At 36.7% G+C, this 19,407-nt stretch overlaps 1 protein-coding gene across 1 annotated transcript; it reads right to left on the reverse strand.

The window, feature by feature from the left end:
• Nucleotides 1-14,837: 14,837 nt before the first annotated feature.
• On the reverse strand, nucleotides 14,838-18,382 carry LOC139717534 (uncharacterized). The gene is made up of 2 exons (XM_071629040.1): nucleotides 18,212-18,382; nucleotides 14,838-17,466 (listed from the first exon to the last, which is right to left on the reverse strand). The coding sequence occupies exon 2, from the start codon at nucleotides 17,452-17,454 to the stop codon at nucleotides 16,543-16,545; it is 912 nt and encodes a 303-aa protein (XP_071485141.1). The 5' UTR covers nucleotides 17,455-17,466; nucleotides 18,212-18,382; the 3' UTR covers nucleotides 14,838-16,542.
• Nucleotides 18,383-19,407: the final 1,025 nt, after the last annotated feature.

Below are 19,407 nucleotides of genomic sequence, written 5' to 3' on the forward strand. Positions count from 1 at the left end.
AGAGCCATAGTTAAAGGCAACAATACGCTGTGAATGTGTTCAGTTCTGGCTCCTTAAACGTCATTAATTTTACATTGTAACTTTGACAAGCCATGAAGCTCGCTATTGTTTGTTTTAATTTCTCTCTTTCTTTCTTTTTTAATTATCAATATTTTGAGGTAGCTAACAGACATATCAAGACAGTGTAGGGCCTACACCTCTGTAACACTTAAAGGATAAGTTCACCTCCAGAGACATGTGGGCTGAGAGAATGCAACAATATTAATAAAACACATCAACAATAGTTTGAGAAAAATCGGACCACCCATTCAAAAGTTATGAATTTTTGAAGTTTCTGCTTAGTCACTGCTGGATGAAAAGACTACTACACCTTGTGATGTCACATGTGTACAACGATATAAAGAAAGTACAAGAAAAAATTAAAAATATTTTCACTTTTCTCGCATAATAAAAGAACGCTTGACTTCCCTCTTTCATAAGGCATGGGGAATGATAATATCCCCAACATACGTCGGTGACAAGTCGAGGAAATGTGCACCTTCTTCAAAAAGTACAACTTTGTGAAATTCTCCTTATATTTTCCTTATATTGTTGTACGCATGTGACATCATACCTTCTAGTAGTCTTCTCATTCAGCAGTGACTGTGCAGATACTTAAAAAAAAATCTAAAATTTTGAACGGATTATCTGATTTTCCCCAAACTTTCGCTGATAAGCTCTACAAATATTGCTGCATTCACTCAATCCATATGAAGGTGGACTTGTCCTTTAACTTTCCAGGCCATGTTATATGAAGGCAAAGGAAATGTTTCGAATGATTAGTATTATAAAGCATATGATACACTTATTTCCATAAGAGAGTAAACTAAATGAAACACATCTCACGTTATCTTCGATAGAGAGAAGATTACAATATAGATATCATGACGACGAGGGAATCAGACTTACAAACAGACAAACAGATTTAAACTACACATTTCTTTACCTGACATACAAGTATGCGTGGAAGCACTCAGTCTATGTAATAACTGTGATGTTGGCCTAAATATGAACAATCTAAAAGCACGATATCTTCATCGAAATATATAGTACAAGATGCAAAAGTATTCGTCCTTGAGCATTTACTTCATTAAGCGGTTAACCCTGTCTATATACCCTTTTGTCTGATTTTAGGTTTGTGGGGATTTTTGTTTTCTTTTTCGCCTTGATAAACATTTTTGATTACCGTTCATGCTAAAGCCTCATAATATTTCCATGCATGGAAACTGCAATTCCTACAAGATTTAGCTCATCACATTCGTAGGCTTCCTTTCTCTGCTTCTTTCTCTTTCTCTCTCTCTCTCTCTCTCTCTCTCTCTGTCTGTCTCTGACCTGTCTGTCTCTCTCTTTGCACTTTTTTCTGTAACTCAGCAAAATAATACAGTTTACTGCATTTCTTAGTGCATGTTACGTTTGTCTTTCTTGTTATCACCACAAAAAAAAAATAATGTTGTGGTGGTTAGTTTTTAAGAAACATCTTAGCTGAAACGTTTAAGAGATAACGTAAAATGTCTTGACATCTTTTTTTTTTCTTTTTTTTTAAATTACATTAAGTGATATTTTCGTATTCAAGTATTAATTCTCTCTCTATCTCTCTCTCTCTCTCTCTGCAAAACTAAGAATTTTAGGTATGAGTTCACATTTTAACTTCGAAAGTTGTCGGAATGTCATCACATCAACCTGTTCAAATCCAGCTTAGTTTTTCGTTGAAAAAGACACAGTCATCGAGAAAGCACGGATGCGATGTTTTCTTTCTAACAGTGGTTTTTCTCCATGAAATACTGTAACTTATGTTTATTTCATGCAAATATTGAACAGAACTATACATAAGCATCACAGTGAGCAAGAAGCGGTTTAGGCATGCCTCGCACCTAAAAAGTGCCCTTTGTACTCTTTAATCAATTGTTCACGGTTCAAGCTACATGAGATCATGCAGCAGATCTGTGGACTAAGGTTAAAGGTGGGACTAGTATAACATCCACCTCTCGTTAGATAGCAGGAAAAACATGATATAAGAAACACTCTAATAGCAGTCGGGCAGGGTTTGTATAAAAGAAATACTTTGTAGTTTTGATATTATGATGTAAAAAGGGATATCCTTGATTTGTTACTTGTGGATGTTGACTTAGCTGTTATATTTTGTTATTCTGTCGCAGGACCCCCTATAATAACATTGTATAAACCACTGGCGGGGCTACCCTGGGTAATGAATTAAATGAATGAATAATAAATAAATAAGGAAAAAAATAAATGAATGAATGAATAAATGAATAAATAAATGAATAAGTAAATAAGTAAATAAATAAATAAATAAATAAATAATATATACATAAGAAATAATTTCAACTGTCACTCCAAGAAGTCTGTCCTCTTTCCGTTGCCATGCATGGAACGACATCAGGCATCTTCTTGTTGTGGAAAATTGTCTACGGTATGAAAGATTTACTTTTATTTTGTGGACCCCTTAGTATGTTTTATGTAAAAAGTTTGGTTAAAAACTGTGTGTGCAGTACATGCTTTCAATTCCTTAAGTACTTACCTCATGCAGTCAACTCTTGTATACTCAAGATCAAATTTTGTAATTGTTGTATATAGATAGACAAAACAAATGTTTTGCGGAAGAGAACAAAAGTAAGTAGAATTGAGCTGAATTGAATTGAATTGAATTGAATTGAATTGAATTGAATTGAATTGAATTGGGTAACACGTACGATGATCAAGAAGTGGATATTGAGAACAAAAGCATCAACAATAACAGCAACAACAAACAAAAAAAGCCTACATATTTATGTAACATTCATTTTGTGAAATGTGGAAAGGTTTACGAATAATACAATGATTTTTAGAAATTATCTTCTGTATACTTTGAGTCACTTTATACGCTTTCAACAGAACAAAAGCTAAATGTTTGGATTTGCTTGGATACTTAAATCATGCTTAATGTTGGACGAGCGTGACCCTACAGACAGGTGTTATTGTTTTGTTTTTTGTCCAGAATAAGATACTTAATATTTACTCAGCATGATGGCAATGTTGTGTTTTAAAGAAAAACCTACAATTGGTTCACGCAAAATAATGATGTCAATTTAATTCTTCTCTAGGTCATTGGTCAAGCTGCTCGCTTGAATACTTAAATCATGCTTAGAGGTGTTGGATGAACGTGACCCTATAGACACGTGTTATATTTTTGTCCAGAATCAGATACTTAATATTTACTCAGCATGAAGTTCGTAGCGATGGCAATGTTGTGTCTTTAAGAAAAGCCTACAATTGGTTCACGCAAATTATGTCAAGTTGATTCTTCTCTATTATAGGTCATTGGTCAAGCTGCTTGCTTGGATACTTAAATCATGCTTAATGTTGGACGAGCATGACCCCACAGACACGTGTTATTGTTTTGTCCAGAATCAGATACTTAATATCTACGCATCATGAAGTTCGTGACGATGGCAATATTGTGTCTTTAAGAAAAGCCAATTGGTTCACGCAAGTATGATGTCAAGTTAATTCTTCTGTATAACAGGTCATTGGTCAAGCTGCTTGCTTGAATAAAAACATGAATGAATGAATGAATGAATGAATGAATGAATCCTTAAATCATGTTAGAGGAGCGTGACCCCACAGACACGTGTTATTGTTTTTGTCCAGAATCAGATACTTAATATTTACGCAGCGTAAAGTTCGTGACGATCGTAACATTGTGTCTTTAATGATGTCAAGTTAATTCTTCTCTAGGCCATTGGTCAAGCTGCTTGCTTGGGTACTTAAATCATGCTTAGTGTTAGAGAAGTGTGACCCTACAGACACGTGTTATTGTTTTGTCCAGAATCAGATACTTATATTTACGCAGCATGAAGTTCGTGACGATGGCAACATTGTGTCTTTAAGAAAAGCCTACAATATTGGTTCACGCAAAATTGATGTCAAGTTAATTGTTCTTTAGGTCATTGGTCAAGCTGCTTGCTTGGATGCTTAAATCATGCTTAGTGCTGGAGGAGCGTGACCCCACAGACACGTGTTATTGTTTTTTCCAGAATCAGATACTTAATATTTACGCATCATGAAGTTCGTGACGATGGCAATAGCTCAAGGAAACCGTTTTATCTTTCCGAGCACAATACTTGGACTTTGGACGTGTTTTTTCTGTTTTCTTCGTGTTTCCCTACTCCTTGGCCATCAATCTTGCGGTTAGCTGAAGGATCAGTCAACAAATCACCATCAAGCTGACTAAATAATGGAGATGCTATATGCAGTAACTGAATCCTGCGACACTCGCTTCTTTTTTCCTTTTTTTAAAGTCAATCATAACGATTTGCCTGTAGTTATTTGCAGTACATGATGTACTTCCATGAATACATTTTGTTTGTAACGAAGAGTACCTAGCCAAACCTGGCAATATTGCATGTCGGATAGAACAGAATTTCTGGTATATAGTACATCTACATGCATTTATGCTTTTGGCAATGACCTAGCTAGGTACCCCTTTATTCATTCTTTTATTGATCTAATCATCTTAATCAATTCATCTGAAGCTGAAACTTTTTTTTTTGTTAGTGTTGTTTATATCAGTATTTGCTTCCTTTGGTATGTTCTACGATACGAAGGATGAAGGATCCGCATGTTGTGTAAATCAAAAGCGGTATTGCCGATAAGGCTTTGTACTGAGAAATGGGAGATCTCGAGTTCGAATCGAACAGTTTAGGGTGTATATACCAAAGTAGGCTTTATATGCAAACCATGTTCTACTCCGGAAACCAAAGATAGCTCGGTCACAGTAATGGTTCACATTTTAGTATAGTTTTTTTCTCTCTCTCTCTCTCTCTTATCACATAGGCATACCTCGCTTTTCTTATTTGGTACCATTAAATCGTCCGGTCTTATCCTCTATCCGTTCTCCGTTTCTTTTTCACAAACACTGATTACTCGGGGCTTACAGCCAAACAAGCTAGCCTTCATGTAGGTCCCGCCATATTATTTTTTTCTTTTTTTTTTTGTTCAACCCCATTTCGATTTTGACCAGTTATGATTACAGTTGCTGTGTTATCACCATTTATATTGTTTGTTTTCTGCACATTGTTTACAAGGTAAAAGAACCTGTATTATTATTTCTGTTGTAATATTCATAAATGATAAGTATGAAAATAAAATAAATTGAATTGAATTGAACTGAATCGCGTCTCGTGCGAATAGCTTTGGAAAACGTACTGCTAATGATGTCCCTCTTCTCTCAGGTGCAGAAATATTGATACAGTCCAAAACGTTAATGCTGTGGTTGCAATAATGGCTGGACCCTCTGGAATATCAGTGAAAATAAAAGATAATAATTAAGGTATAATATCACCATCTTGGTATAGAGCCCTTTCAGTTCACAGAGGACAAAATGCGATGTCGAAGTTGACAGAAGGGAAACACGTACATAATACCTATCTAGTCACACTTGTCTCGATCACATCAATGAGGTAGAAGAGACTGAGTCATAACTGTCTTACAATATTCACTTTGAACCAATATTGGATGCCGCCTCTCAAAAATAGTTGAAGTATATTCCAAACCGGATCCGTCCAACAGATAGAAAGACAGATAATTATGATTCATTATGTCTCATCACATTAGATATGATGTAAATTTATGATGGTAATTACTCTTTTTTTTTCAGTTTTGATATTAGTGGTACATCATGGAGATCGCTGAAATAAACTAAAATTCCAGATTACTCGATTGTACAATAATCTGACATATCCTACATTTATATAGAATTATAAAATGAAGTTTATTCCATATTAGTTTCATTTGTTGGCATTCTGATTTCATCTGAAAAGAGATAAAATTGACTTTCCAGGAGGGTAAGTTTCAAACACTTTCGCAACATACAATTGATTTTTCTCAACAGAACTGACCTTTGGTGTATATGCTTTATTATGTGGTTGAATCTCATACTATCTAAAAGCTAAACAAGCAAAATATGTCAGATATTTAATATGTAAAGTGATAAGGTTTAATATGATCCCCAGATTGCTAAAAAAAAATAGATATCGAAATCCCATCATCCAAGGCAAAATTAAGAGCACCTGAAGAATTCTTTTGTGCTTCCATTAAAAAACCTGACATCTTTGGGAATAACAATCGCGTGACAATAGCCAGTTGCATGGAACTCCATCTCTTGAACCTCCTTGATCAAATTCACTCGGTTGTAGAGCTCATCAATTTTGCTTAAAGTGATTTGGTAGATTATTCACATGGAGAAGTTATGGATAACAGTTCTCAGTTAAATCGGAGCAACGTCATGATCGTGTTATACCCACATTAATTTTGTAGGCCTACCATGTATTGGTAGGCCTGTTGGTGTCCAATGTAAGCTCTTTGACGTAGCTATCGGCAGTATACTAGTACTTGGTAAGCTATAGTTGGCGTTCACAATAGGTCCACTGGTGTCCTCAGTTAAAGAGCCACGCCTGGCATTTTATTCAATTATACGCCATTTAGAATATTAATCGACAGTGCGATGTATAGATTTTTGAAATTCAATTGTTATCTTGAGCAGATAAACCTATATACATGTACTCTGAAAATTTTAAAACAAATTACACTGAACAAGGAACATAGCACTGGAGGATCACTGTCATATTCCGTAATCAGCAATAAAGTTAGTATTATAATTTCATTGCAATACCACAGCTTTACACGTTCACCTATGCACAATTTTATGCATGCTTTCTTCTTTTGTTCTGCTTCCATGGGCACCCAATCGTGCATTCTTATGTGAAGTTTCTCTATTATCATCCTTGTTCATCGTGAATTTTGAAAACATTCTTATTTCTTATCCATAATAATATGAACATGAATATATGAATTCTGAAACTCTGTGCCCAGTACATGTGTAACCAATTAACAAATGTTCAAATGCAAAAGTCTAAAAATCAAATCTAGATCTCCTTTAATGCATGGAGTGTATCCTCAGTATATAGGCATAATTGCTGTCCACAGAAAGCCTGTCAGTTTCCTTAGGAAGTCAGTAAAACTGTTGATGTCCTTGCATGTGTGAGGAGCTCAGACTCAAATCAAACGTGCATGGAAGCTCGAAGGATTGCCTAGACAAGATAACCCATTTCGTGTGTAAAAAGTCGAAAATCCTTTTCAATGTCAATAAAATGTAATCACTAACAAATCCTAAATGACGCAATTTAGATCATGTTTACACCTCGTAACTCGTTCGGTCGACAACCTTTTTTGTTATTGATCAATGCACTGTGCTTCATTGTTTTTTCAACAGTTAGTGTAAGGCACCACATACATGTTCATGTATGTATATATGTATGTATGTATGTATGTATATATATATATATATATATATATATATATAGAGAGAGAGAGAGAGAGAGAGAGAGAGAGAGATTTGAAGTGAAAGCAATATTTCTTCGCCAAAGAGTATACGTCATTATCAAATTTGCACCTTGTGTGATTTTCCTTGAACAGAGAAATGCATCTGTTAAGAATATTATCGTCCTTGTGTGTATGCACAAAGACCAAAACAAAAACAAAAAAGCAAAAATGGAAGAGATCCAAACTTGATCGCTATTGGCGGTACATCACTCCAAGTATACTGTCTTTCAAGATGTTTTGATTGTTTGAATTATCTTGCATTACAGAAGTCAACAAACATTCACGTCGGAAGCCGATACATGTATAATAAGACTATAAGCCATGTGGTATGCGATGTTAACTATTCTACCTGTAGCCTCCAACTACAGGGCCTAATACTAACGCAAAGTAACAATACACCTGTAACCATAGTAACAGTATAAGGCCTATTGCGCTAGCATCACGTGATAAATTTACGGCACAACACCAACTTAGGGCAACAATTGTTGGCACATCAACTATAGATAAGTAGAAGCCACTTAAATCCAGGCCATTGACAAGGTGACTGATGGTCCTTCGAAAATTGGTCTCCAGCTAATCAAAGTTTAATCAGCGTCAATCATTAACTTCCTGAACACACAATGGCATGCGATCAGTATGTGTTTATCGACAAGGATGACGAGGTACATAGTAGGTACCTGGACTGATTGTACATTGGTCTAGAGATCAAAGTACGGTAGCAACAATGGGTCTCACGCTATCAGCACGTGAAATCTGTTTTCGAGTTGCAATTCAGACGAAATCTTCGATCGTCATCCGAGATGTGCGGCCAACGCATGATGCTTTAGATCTGCAGCGCGAACGCTAATTGCAACGCTATTTGCCTTAAGATGGTCTCTTGGACTGCACGATGAGCGAGGCAGCGTTCCTATTGTTCAACCCGGGGGGCTGCGTCGTCTTAGAGTTCGCGTCGCAGATTTAAAGGTCGCTTAAAAGTGGCCGAGGAACCTGGAGAGGGGCTATTGTTTCGGTGCTATCATAGCTGGATGAGAAGACGACAAGTCGTGACGTCATTGAGGAACAATGCTATAAAGAATATTATAAAGAAAGTTCCACAAAATTTATTTCTTATAACAGGAAAAGTACATATTTTTCCTCAAGAGTCTCCTGAATGGTACAGTTTCAGTTGAAATGGAGCTTTAGGTTTTTCACGTTTCTTGATGATGATTTTTTTTAGATAATACAAAAAAATCTTATGAAATAATAAGGGAGTGTATATTTCGAAGAGGAATTCAAAGTTGATTTGATGAAAATTGGTTTTGAAATGGCCGAAATATCAAAAAACAAAACAAAAACGTGATCCTAAGAAAAGGTGGGACCTATCTTCTATTAGGAATGTTTTATTTCATCTTGTTTTTGGATATCTCAGCCACTTCAAAACCAATTTCTATCTAATAAACTTTGAATTCCTCTTAGAATTGTATGCTCTTTAATATTTCATAAAGTTGTATCTAAGTATCTCTCAAAAAGCTAAAAGCTGAATACTACTTCAACCAATACTATACCATCATTCGAAGGGGAATATTTTCCTGCTTTCTGAAAGAGGAAAGTCAATTGCTCTTGAATTTATATAGAGTTCTCTCTACCATTTTTTTTTTCAATCGTGGTTAGTAGTCTTCCATCTCGGGATGGCAGCACCGAGATTTTAAAGGTTTATTAATCAGTTTATTCAATTAATGTAACATTCACTCAATCGGTAACACTACCCTTAAGTCTTAGGTAATTTCAGATAATTTCTTAGTATATAGGCAAGTATATGCACATAATGCAGGTTATGTTTTTCAAGCTGGAACTTTATTTACACAATATAGCATTAAAGAATGTTTACCAGGCTTTTCGTGCATGTGTGTGTGTTGGTTTCTTTTGTTTGTTTTTTTCATTATTTGAAATTCAGGAAGAACATAATACAGTGGAAGGAGGTCAAAATGTGTGAGCATGATGGCCTACTATATAGTATATACTGAGCGAAGAAGATTTTGTGTATGTGATTTGATGATAAATATGGGCTCTATAGATCCCGCTTATATTTCCGACCCCCCTCCCCCCTTGCAGTTGCATGGGCGATGTCTCTTCCCTCTTGCGTGTTGCTTCTACCGACGATGGTTTGGGTTGATTTGCCTTTTTTTTTTGTCTGTTTACCGAATGTACACAATGCGATAAAATAAATAACATATATTTCTAACGAACATACATTGACAACTATAGGGCTATAGACTTGTATGTGAAAGCCCACGACCAACATAGAAATCACATGAATCATTGGAATCCAAAGGAATATACAGCATGAAGATAAATGCAAGTCATCGATGACAATAAACATGATAAAGCACTTCTACATCAGAATTATCAAAATAATTTTCTTCAGTGCGTACCTGCACGTGCATGTAGGGAAGGAAGAATAATGCTCGTGGTTGGTTGGGTCAAGGGTCAATGCTCAATCCTTCCCAACCCCCCCCCCCCCCCAACACACACACACACACACACACACACACACACACACACACACACACACACACACACACACACACACACACACATATTAGAAGATTCGCGAGAAGTCACGAATTTTCTTGTGCGTTTTATATTCTACAAAAGTGTCTGTGTGTGGAAATGTGGAGGGGTGATGGAGGGAACTGCATGCACCAGCACCACCTCCTCCCCCCCCCCCCCCCCCTCCTCGTTCCACGGCTATTGGTACATTACTGCAGAACGACGGGTACCAAGTTTTACCAGATTTGATGCACAGAAGTTTGGGATGAAACGATTGCTGCTATTTAGCATGTAACTTCCATGATTTCTGCTGGAGAGAGCTTATTCAATTTGATAAAAACTCTTCTCCTTGTCCAAAAAAAAAGAAGGAAAACCCACAAAACAAAACAAAAAACAAGGCGATTTAATGGGAAAATAGAATGTAGGGCCTAGTGGTAAATAGAAGGGTGATTCTCTTTTGCTTTCTGATAGAAATTCAATTGAAAAAAAAAAGTAATCTGGTTTCTTTTATTGAATTTTGCACTTTATCACATCTATCTTGATTGTTAATGTGAGCTGGGGTAACAAAGAAACAAACCTGAACCGAAAATCATTGTTGGTTGCACAAAATCGGGTTAAAATGTCGCAACGCCCCGTTTACACCCGGAAATGACGCGACAGAATCTAACTTTTGCTGGCTCTAAAGTTCAAAAGATAAGAAACCTGTACGAAGTTCTATAAGTTCTCGTCGGTCTTTCATGATTAAGCAGAGTTATGACCCTTCAGCTGACCACATCTCAATTTTTGAATATGATTCATTACAATATGAAATTTGGTGAAACTTTGGAAGGCGAAGGCTTGATAAAATAAGGTGGATTACATATTCCTTCAGAAGATTAAAGGGATTGTATAGTTTTTGTTGAGACCTAATTTCAGGTTTCTAACATTTTTTGGTAAGATAATGAGAAAGCTGTTATGAAACATAAAAGAGCATGTAATTCCATAAGGAATTCAACGTTTATTCGATGAAACTTGGTTTTGAATTGGCTGAGATATCCAAAACAGAGCGATTCTATTGAAGTGTGGAACCCACATTTTATTACGACCGCTTTGTCTTACTTTGTTTTTGCATGTTTCAGTCATTCTACACCCGATTTTTATTAAATGAACTTTGAATTCCTCTTCAGAAATGGTATGCTCTGTACTATTTCATAATTGTTGTCTTGGTATTTCGCAAAAAGTTAAAAGCCTTATTCTCATCTCGATCCACCAATACTGTACCATCCCTTTAGCATGCAGAGATCATTATTCAGATGTAACAATGGAATGGCTCACGTATAGTGGGTCAAACCCCATGGTAATGGTCATATATAAAGAAATATTTTTAAAAGATATAATATAGATAAAATTGAACTGTCAAATATTGTTGTCATATTTCAGTTCAATATCATTTTATGATATGTACCATTTTATGATATGTATCATTTTATGATATGTATCATTTTATGATATGTATACTTTGTATTACGTTTTGATTTTCGTTGATTGGAAATAAACTATGATTGAACTGAACTAAATATTAGCTGTTAGCTGGCGCGGAACTTTGATATCTTTAAGTGTATGATATATCCGACTCCAATTTGAAGTTGTTAAACCATACACTCATAATTTATATGTGTAGGCCTATCTTATACTTATAAAAAATATTGCAAGAGCTGTACGCTGTAATATCTACTGTTTAAAGGGATCGTACTGTTGTGGTTTAGACCTAATTTCAGGTTTCAGACATTTTCTGGTGAGATAATGAGAAACCTCTTATGAAATATGAAAGAACATGTAATTCCATGAAGAATTCACGTTTATTTGTTGAAAATTGGTTTTGAATTGGCTGAGATATCCAAAACAGAGCAATTCTAATAAAGTATGGAACCCACATTTTATTACGATCGCTTTGTTTTACTTTGTTTTGGATGTTTCAGTCATTCTAAACCCGATTTTCATCAAATGAACTTTGAATTCCTGTTAATATGGTATGTTCTGTACTATTTCATAATTGTTGTCTTGGTATTTCGCAAACAGTTAAGAGCCCAATTCTCATCTCGATCCACCAATACTGTACCATCATGCAGCGATCGTTATTCAGATGCAATGGAATGGCTCGCGTATGGGTCAAACCGCAGTAATTATCGTATATAAAGAAATATTTCTATAAGATATTATATATAGATAAAGTATAAACGGTCAATATTGCTGTTAAATCAGCTGTTAGTGGGCACGGAACTTTGATATCTTCAATTTTATAACAAATCCGACTCACATTTGAAGTTGTTAAAACCATACACTCATAATTTATATGTGTAGTCCTATCTTACACGGACAGGAATTATTGCCAGAGCTGTACGCTGTGCTATTTACTGTTTAAATGTACTTGAACTATATTTGCGGGAGGAGCTGACCGCTGCGGGGCAAAGTATAACCAGCAGTGGGTACACATCTACTGAGCAATATTGTTTGCAAGGGATGAGATACGAATATAATCACTAGTAGAGTAAGCATATTGCGAAACATCCTGGGCAAAGTCAGTACTTACAGTGCTCTTGTCACTTTTGTAAAGTGTTCTTGTCACCGTGAGCACCAAAGAATACAATGTACACCGAAAGGGATATAGGAGCTTTGTACAATATCTTCTCACGCCTCATGGTGCTTCTGATTGTGCACGTCATTATAAATTTTAAGATGATTTGTTCCTAAAGAAATTTAGGCAAATGTTCCTTTATAACACATGTCAATGAAATAATTTGAATGCTTTACAAAGGTAGAAACGTGGCGTGTTGACATTTATAACTTATCTTTGAAGTCGAGACCGGTTAAGTCTCTGCCTGATCGAAAGATGAAGTATGTGACGTAAGTGTTCTTCTTTATACATGTACAAACAAAAAAATTAATGTGTCTGCGCAGGCTTGGAGGGCCAACTCAGCACTTACCATCCATTTAGAGCCTAAATATCAATAAGAAAAATCGATGTTCAGCTTTGCATGATTTGTCACTTATATATGATGTGCTTCCTTTTGTCAACGCTAGACATCGTCATTGGTCAATTAATAAGATATGTAGATATTCATATATTAATATATTATGTATATGTGTACACACACACACACACACACACACATACACACACATACGCTTCATAGTTGGTAATGTTCTTTAATTGATCTAGTGGACTATGGTGGCATGAATGTGTTAAAATGTTATTGAAATTAAGACATCATGATGCACATTTTCTTTTCGTTGATATTTAAAGCAATTTTGTTTTTGTTTTTTAAATTATCATGTGATATTCTGATCAGTAGGCCTGTATTAAGACATACCTTGATTCTACTTGTTTGTTCGTTCCATATTTGTATTACTCATACAGAAAAGAAAATCCCTTTGTTTAACAGTACAGTATATTATATCGTAGTATGGGAAACACAGCTTTTTCTTAAAGGACAAGTTCACCTTCACAAACATAAGGATTGAGAGAATGAAGCAATATTAGTAGAACATATCATTGAAAGTTTGAGGAAAATCAGACAATCCGTTCAAAAGTTATGAATTTTTGAAGTTTTTGTGCAGTACCCGCTGGATGAGAAGACTACTGCAGTGTATGAATAACTTAGATGTCACATGCGTACAACAATATAAGGAAAATATAAAGAGAATTTCACAAAATTCCATCTTTTGAAAAAAGTACACATTCCCCTGACTCCTTACCGACAAATGTTACGGGTAATATTATTCCCCCTGCCTTTAGAAAGAGGCAAGTCAAGTGCTCTTTTATTATGCGAAAAAAGTGAAAATATGTTGAATTTTCTTTTACATTTTCTTTATACTGTTGTACGCATATGACTCACAAGCTGTAGAAGTCTCCTCATCCAGCGGTTCCAACACAAAAATTAAAAAAATTCATAACTTTTGCATCGATTGTCCAATTTTCCTCAAACTTTCACTGATGTGTTCTACTAATATTGTTGCATTTTCTCAAGCCTTATGTTTATGAAGGTGAACTTGTCCTTTAATTGAATATAAGGTGAGCATCACGCAGCCACAGCATGCACAATCGTACATTCAAACGCACTTTGATTAAGCAAAAAACAGTCTTCAAAAACTTGTCTTCTGCAATGTCATGATTTATTTGCATACATCATATCAATTACCTGTACTTACTGTTTCTTGATCTTTTCACCGTTACTATGGCGACTATCGCTGTATCTATCACTTATATTCTATATCTAGTGATAAAGAATCTGTATCCATCACTTATATTCTATATGATCTATCACTTTATATATTGATCTATTTGGAAATGATACGTCAATAATGTAAAACCTAGGCTTAGGTGTTGTTTAACCTTTTATGCGCAAAAATATGACTCTTTCCATCATCTCATATTTGTCAGTGTTCTTTAATGAACAGATTTATCGCTGATGTCATAAGGCAGATACTAACAAATCTTTTGACAATTGAACGTGATGCATGATGTCTCAAAAAGATGTTTTAGAAGCATAGAGGAATATATGGTCTAAACATACGTTCATTATTGTTAGTAAATATGGCATGATATGTTACGAAACTATAAGAGGATAACCCATGTCTCGATATCAAGCTGTTGAAGTCAACCGTTATCAAGGTTATAAAATATATATTCAAGTAGCATGGTCATATAAAGTTAGGACGAAGATATCATGTGACCTATACAATATGTTTGAAAGAATGATATATATATATATATATATATTACACATAAATATAGGACATGGTTTTCATCAATACTCCTTGACGCCTTATAACTCTCACATTTTTTACATTTTGAGTAATTAGCGACCCGGTTTTTGGAATCAATAAATTACAGAATTAATATCCTTTTACATATTTTCACGCCACAATCTTCGAGGAAAAATGCACTACTAACCTGGGATTGCCCAATGTTATCTCAGCGAAAATGAGTATGATGGGAAGTATCTTATTCAGATGCGGGTTGAAAGAATACAGATTCAAATTTTCCCTCTATGCCAGAGGACGATATCAATGGATATATGCCATGTACAATCCATGTACTCTCTATCTATTTAAATTGGACCTGTTTTTAGAATGTCGCACATCCACCTAAATGTTATTTAGAGATTAATGCTTCCATCGTGTCCACATCATAAGTCCTCATCCTCACATGTTTTTTTTTCCCTTCCTTTTCTGGAAGACTTCATCATACCCATCAATCTGGAGCCCTCTCTTCGTATAACGTCTCTCTAATGCGTAGTTTAGAGAAATATATTTTGAGCTTTTATTTTGTAATATGTGCCTGTGCAAGGAGGTTCAAGAGACGGAGAAAAAATATCTCATTCCCTTTGAACCTAGGTTTAATGAAGCCACTCACAAATATTTGAAGTTTGTGCAAAACTAGATCTGCCTCAACAGGTTGGAATTAGACAGTTGATCCTCTTTTAAAGCATGACTACCTCCCACTATCGAAGGAAAATATGTCTTTATAAAATCACGACAATGGAAAGCACTATTTGCAATCCTTACTATGAGTTGTAAATAATACTCAAGACATGGGAAGCCAGAATAGAAATTGCACGATATAGATGAAAATAAAAGTCTAAATCACTCGATTGGTCTAACATATTAATGTATAAAGAAGTCATCTTCTTAAATATTTCACCATATTCAGTGATATTAGTTGTATTTGTCGGTAACATTGATACGAAAAAATGATATAAATCAGCTTTCCACGAATGTACAGTACCCAATATTTCACAACATACAACTCAAGTTGATACTTTCTCACCGATTTCTCGGCGGGATTGACTTTTGTTTTGTTATGCTATAACATTAGATTGAATTTCATTATAAATTAACAAGTAAAATATCCTCTGACATTATGTTGGCTTTCAAATATAATCTCCAGATTGCTCAGAAAGACGGCTACACTGAACCCGATCCTCAAAGGCACAACATGCATGTCCACTTGTGGAAGTCTTTTGTGCAAACGTAGAAAATTGACGGCCGTTTGAATAGCAAACTCGAACTCAATTTCTTGAAACTCCTTCGTCTCTGTTATGCGTGAGTTTGTTTGTGTGTTTTATTTACGTAAAGTGGGCACTTTATCCTACTTTATCCCGATACACAGGGTTGATTAGGAACATCACCCTTAGATATACATGTACGCTTGCCCACATAACTGACAAATATATACTATAGTAGGACATGTATCTCACTGGAGGAGACTTCGCCGCGACTGATCAGTCTCCACAAAGTTGCAGAAGCGTCTTGGAGACCTCGCGCATAACAAAGGAGACGTCTCCGAGACGTCTCCGAGACCAGCTGGATACTGGACAGAGTCTCCGAAAAATCGAACATGTTCGATTCTCTTGCAAATCCGCGGGGACACGGCTACCTTCAAAGAGAAGTGGCGGAGACTATATATAGATAGATTCGAGTTGCCATAAGGTCGCCCATTAATCTCAGGCCCAATGAGATACAATGTACCCACTTCAATCCGTTACATGTATAGTTCTCTGACAATGTCTTTTTCTCCATTATGTTTTCAGGATGCTTAATTCGTGAGCGTTATCAGACTTCAGGCAAAAGAGTAGCTGACGCGTCTTTTTTCTCAAAGACATACAGTTTGCCGTCGATACAGACGGCGAGCTTGCCTGACATTGCAACGGTGAATGATGGACATTGGTTGCTTTCCAGTGAGCGTTCGATGACCCTTTCTGTTGTTACTTCGTCGCCGAATGAAATCACATCGATGGCATACCAGGTCCTCTTAAGGTTGCTGTGCAGGACGTAGAGTGACTCATCTGTCTCGTGGGATGAGACGCTGAGGATTTCCCTGTCGTGAAGGTTGGTTAGTGCAAAGCCTGAATCACTTAAGATGCCAAGGTTATCGCCAGTTTTGCATCTGGTACGCAGAGCGATATCTCCAGATGGTAAGGAGAAGATCTGAAAAATGACGATGTCATCCGCGACATAAGTCGTCCGGACTCTCTTACCCTCGTCGGGGTCGTAGGCATGGATGGCGGAGCCACCCCAGCCGGCTGCCAAGATCAGACCGTCCTTGCTCACCGCCACGTGAGCCGATCCCGAGAAGGGCGTTTCGATGGTTCGGACGCAATTTCCCGTCTGGTCGTATATTTCGAGTTTGCTGTTGCACAGTCCAGTCACGATTCTGCCATCGGGAAGCGAGGCACAGCTGGTGATGTTGGAGGATTGGCCCCTGTTCACCACGCGGCTGGTCTTGTCTTCCAAGTTTGACACGTAGAGAGAAGAATCGAAGAGCTTCCTCATCGCTATCTCATGGAGGCTGACGCACCCTGCGATGCAGGTCTCTGATATCCCAGAGTCCCATTCATCACGCAGGACCCATGTCTCGGCAGGCTCCTTCCGTTGGACAGCCTCGCGGAAGGTGATGCGGGAGCGATTACTGCAGAGGTGTTCCTCGATGCTGACGCAGTGTTGGAGGGAGGGCCGTCTCGCCATGGTGATCAGTACCTGACGGTTTACAAGTAAAAGAAAATAGGAATGCTTATTGAGGCCGGCGTACAGTAATACAGACGAGATGTGTACTTTACTTAGGAAACAATCAAAGGAATGTAGATAGGCCAATTTTGACAATGAGATATGAAGGAAATTTGACTATGAAATCTGAAGAAATGTGAGTGCGAAACGTACGCAGGTTCACAACATTTTTCTCCTATTTTTATTTGTTCTTTTTAAGTCACTGATCCTATACAGGTCCCTACTGCCAAAGCTATGATTAAATTTTGGAATGGCGAGGCTCGAGACTCATATCGGAACTCTGTATGCTAACAAAAACATTTTTTAACAGCTTTAAGTGCGAACTATCGCATGTAAATAAAGACAGCACAAAATAAAAAAAAAAAAACATTTAGAGAATAACCATTTACTGCCGACTCAAATTACTAATCAGAAAAAGGAGGTTTATAAGACAGAATACTACAACTTGACTGTTCGAAATCTTGGTATGTACAAAGAATGATGGGGTCTTGTGTTGGCCTTAGAAATATTTAAGGCATGGAGGTGACTACTCCTAGAAGGTCGAGTTGCCTGTATATTTGATGTTCAGAAATAAAAAATCTAATGATCACTTCTGATAACAAGTTGTAAAAAAACTAACAAAGAAAAGATAACCGAAAACAGCACTCCCATCACTTTGCTGAGGGAACTTGAATGCACTGAAAGCACTGTATACCTACAGTCTTTAAACGAATGATACCTTTTTCGACGCGGTGTAAGCAAATCTGATGTCAATGAAGCCGCAATCCCAGGTGCTCTGATATCTTCGGAGACGTCGCAGCACAATATCTGTGTCACAGAGTGTGTTTCAGAAGCCCTCGAGCTCACGTGCATACGTCCGTCTTCGATCGAAGTCTGCGGACATAAACTCAAACGTTGTGTCATCACCAACCGTTTTTGTGGCCTGCCACTCGTACGCCGTCGGTGTATCAGTAGCGAGCACAAGATGGCGCACTAAGAAGTACTAGTATAACCTGGTCATTGATGGGAGAACCAAGGAGGTTTAAGAGTTGGAGTTCCAACTGGCTGTACTTATTCACAGTTGTCAGATTTCTATTGATGTATAACAAAAGGATTCCACAGGTACATTTGTGCCTTTGATGATCGATGTTCGACGTCGCCGTCTTGCTGAGCAATCTGAAGATATCATTTTGAACGTTAGCATAATGTTGATCATATTTTGCTTATCTATTTATCAAATGAGATGAAATTTCACTTAATGATAAAGCATGTAAATCAAAAGCCAATCCCGTCAAGAAATTTGTGAAAAAGTGTAAATCAGAGCTGTATCATGTGAAAATGTTTAAAACTGTGCCATCCTGGAAAGCCAGTTTTATCACTTTTTCACTTGATTTCCACAAATAAAACTAATATGGAATAATCTTTAAGTACAATATTATTCTTTATTGGTAGATATGTCAAATAATAAAAAAAATGCCAGGGTATGTCCAGTCGAGTAATTTTCATCTTTATTTCAGCATTTTCTGCCCAATTTCTATTCGCGCATCCTCGTGTACAACCTACCTTTTATAAAATGGGGAGCGAAGATCCTGTTTGGCACATCCTAATTCAAATAATTTTGAGTGGAGGCATCGAACATCAAGCAAAGGAAGTAAGACGGTTGTGACTCCATTCCCTTGAACCTCCTTGGTAGAACGCACTCATAACGGGTACGTGTATTTTGTTCTTTTGCTCCACGCCTGCTCTTCCGCTCATTTCGTTTAGTTTGTTATCATGTCGTGTCTTACGACATTATAGCAAATCAAATCTTTCTAAGCCACTTCATTCCACCAATTATCGAATCCCTTCCAGCCATCTTCATATTAAACCAAATTGTTCCAACTCATTTTATACCCTATAGTCATACCAATAGCGAAACGCGCTACTCCTATAAAC

This window comes from Diadema antillarum, unplaced genomic scaffold, assembly GCF_040938485.1.
Source record: "Diadema antillarum isolate AM-2024a unplaced genomic scaffold, OU_Dant_1.0 scf00000076, whole genome shotgun sequence".
Lineage (NCBI taxonomy): Eukaryota > Metazoa > Echinodermata > Echinoidea > Diadematoida > Diadematidae > Diadema > Diadema antillarum.

Bases quoted from the DNA above. Each gene is read 5' to 3' on its own strand.
- LOC139717534 (XM_071629040.1), bottom strand. From the start codon at position 17,454: ATGGCGAGACGGCCCTCCCTCCAACACTGCGTCAGCATCGAGGAACAC.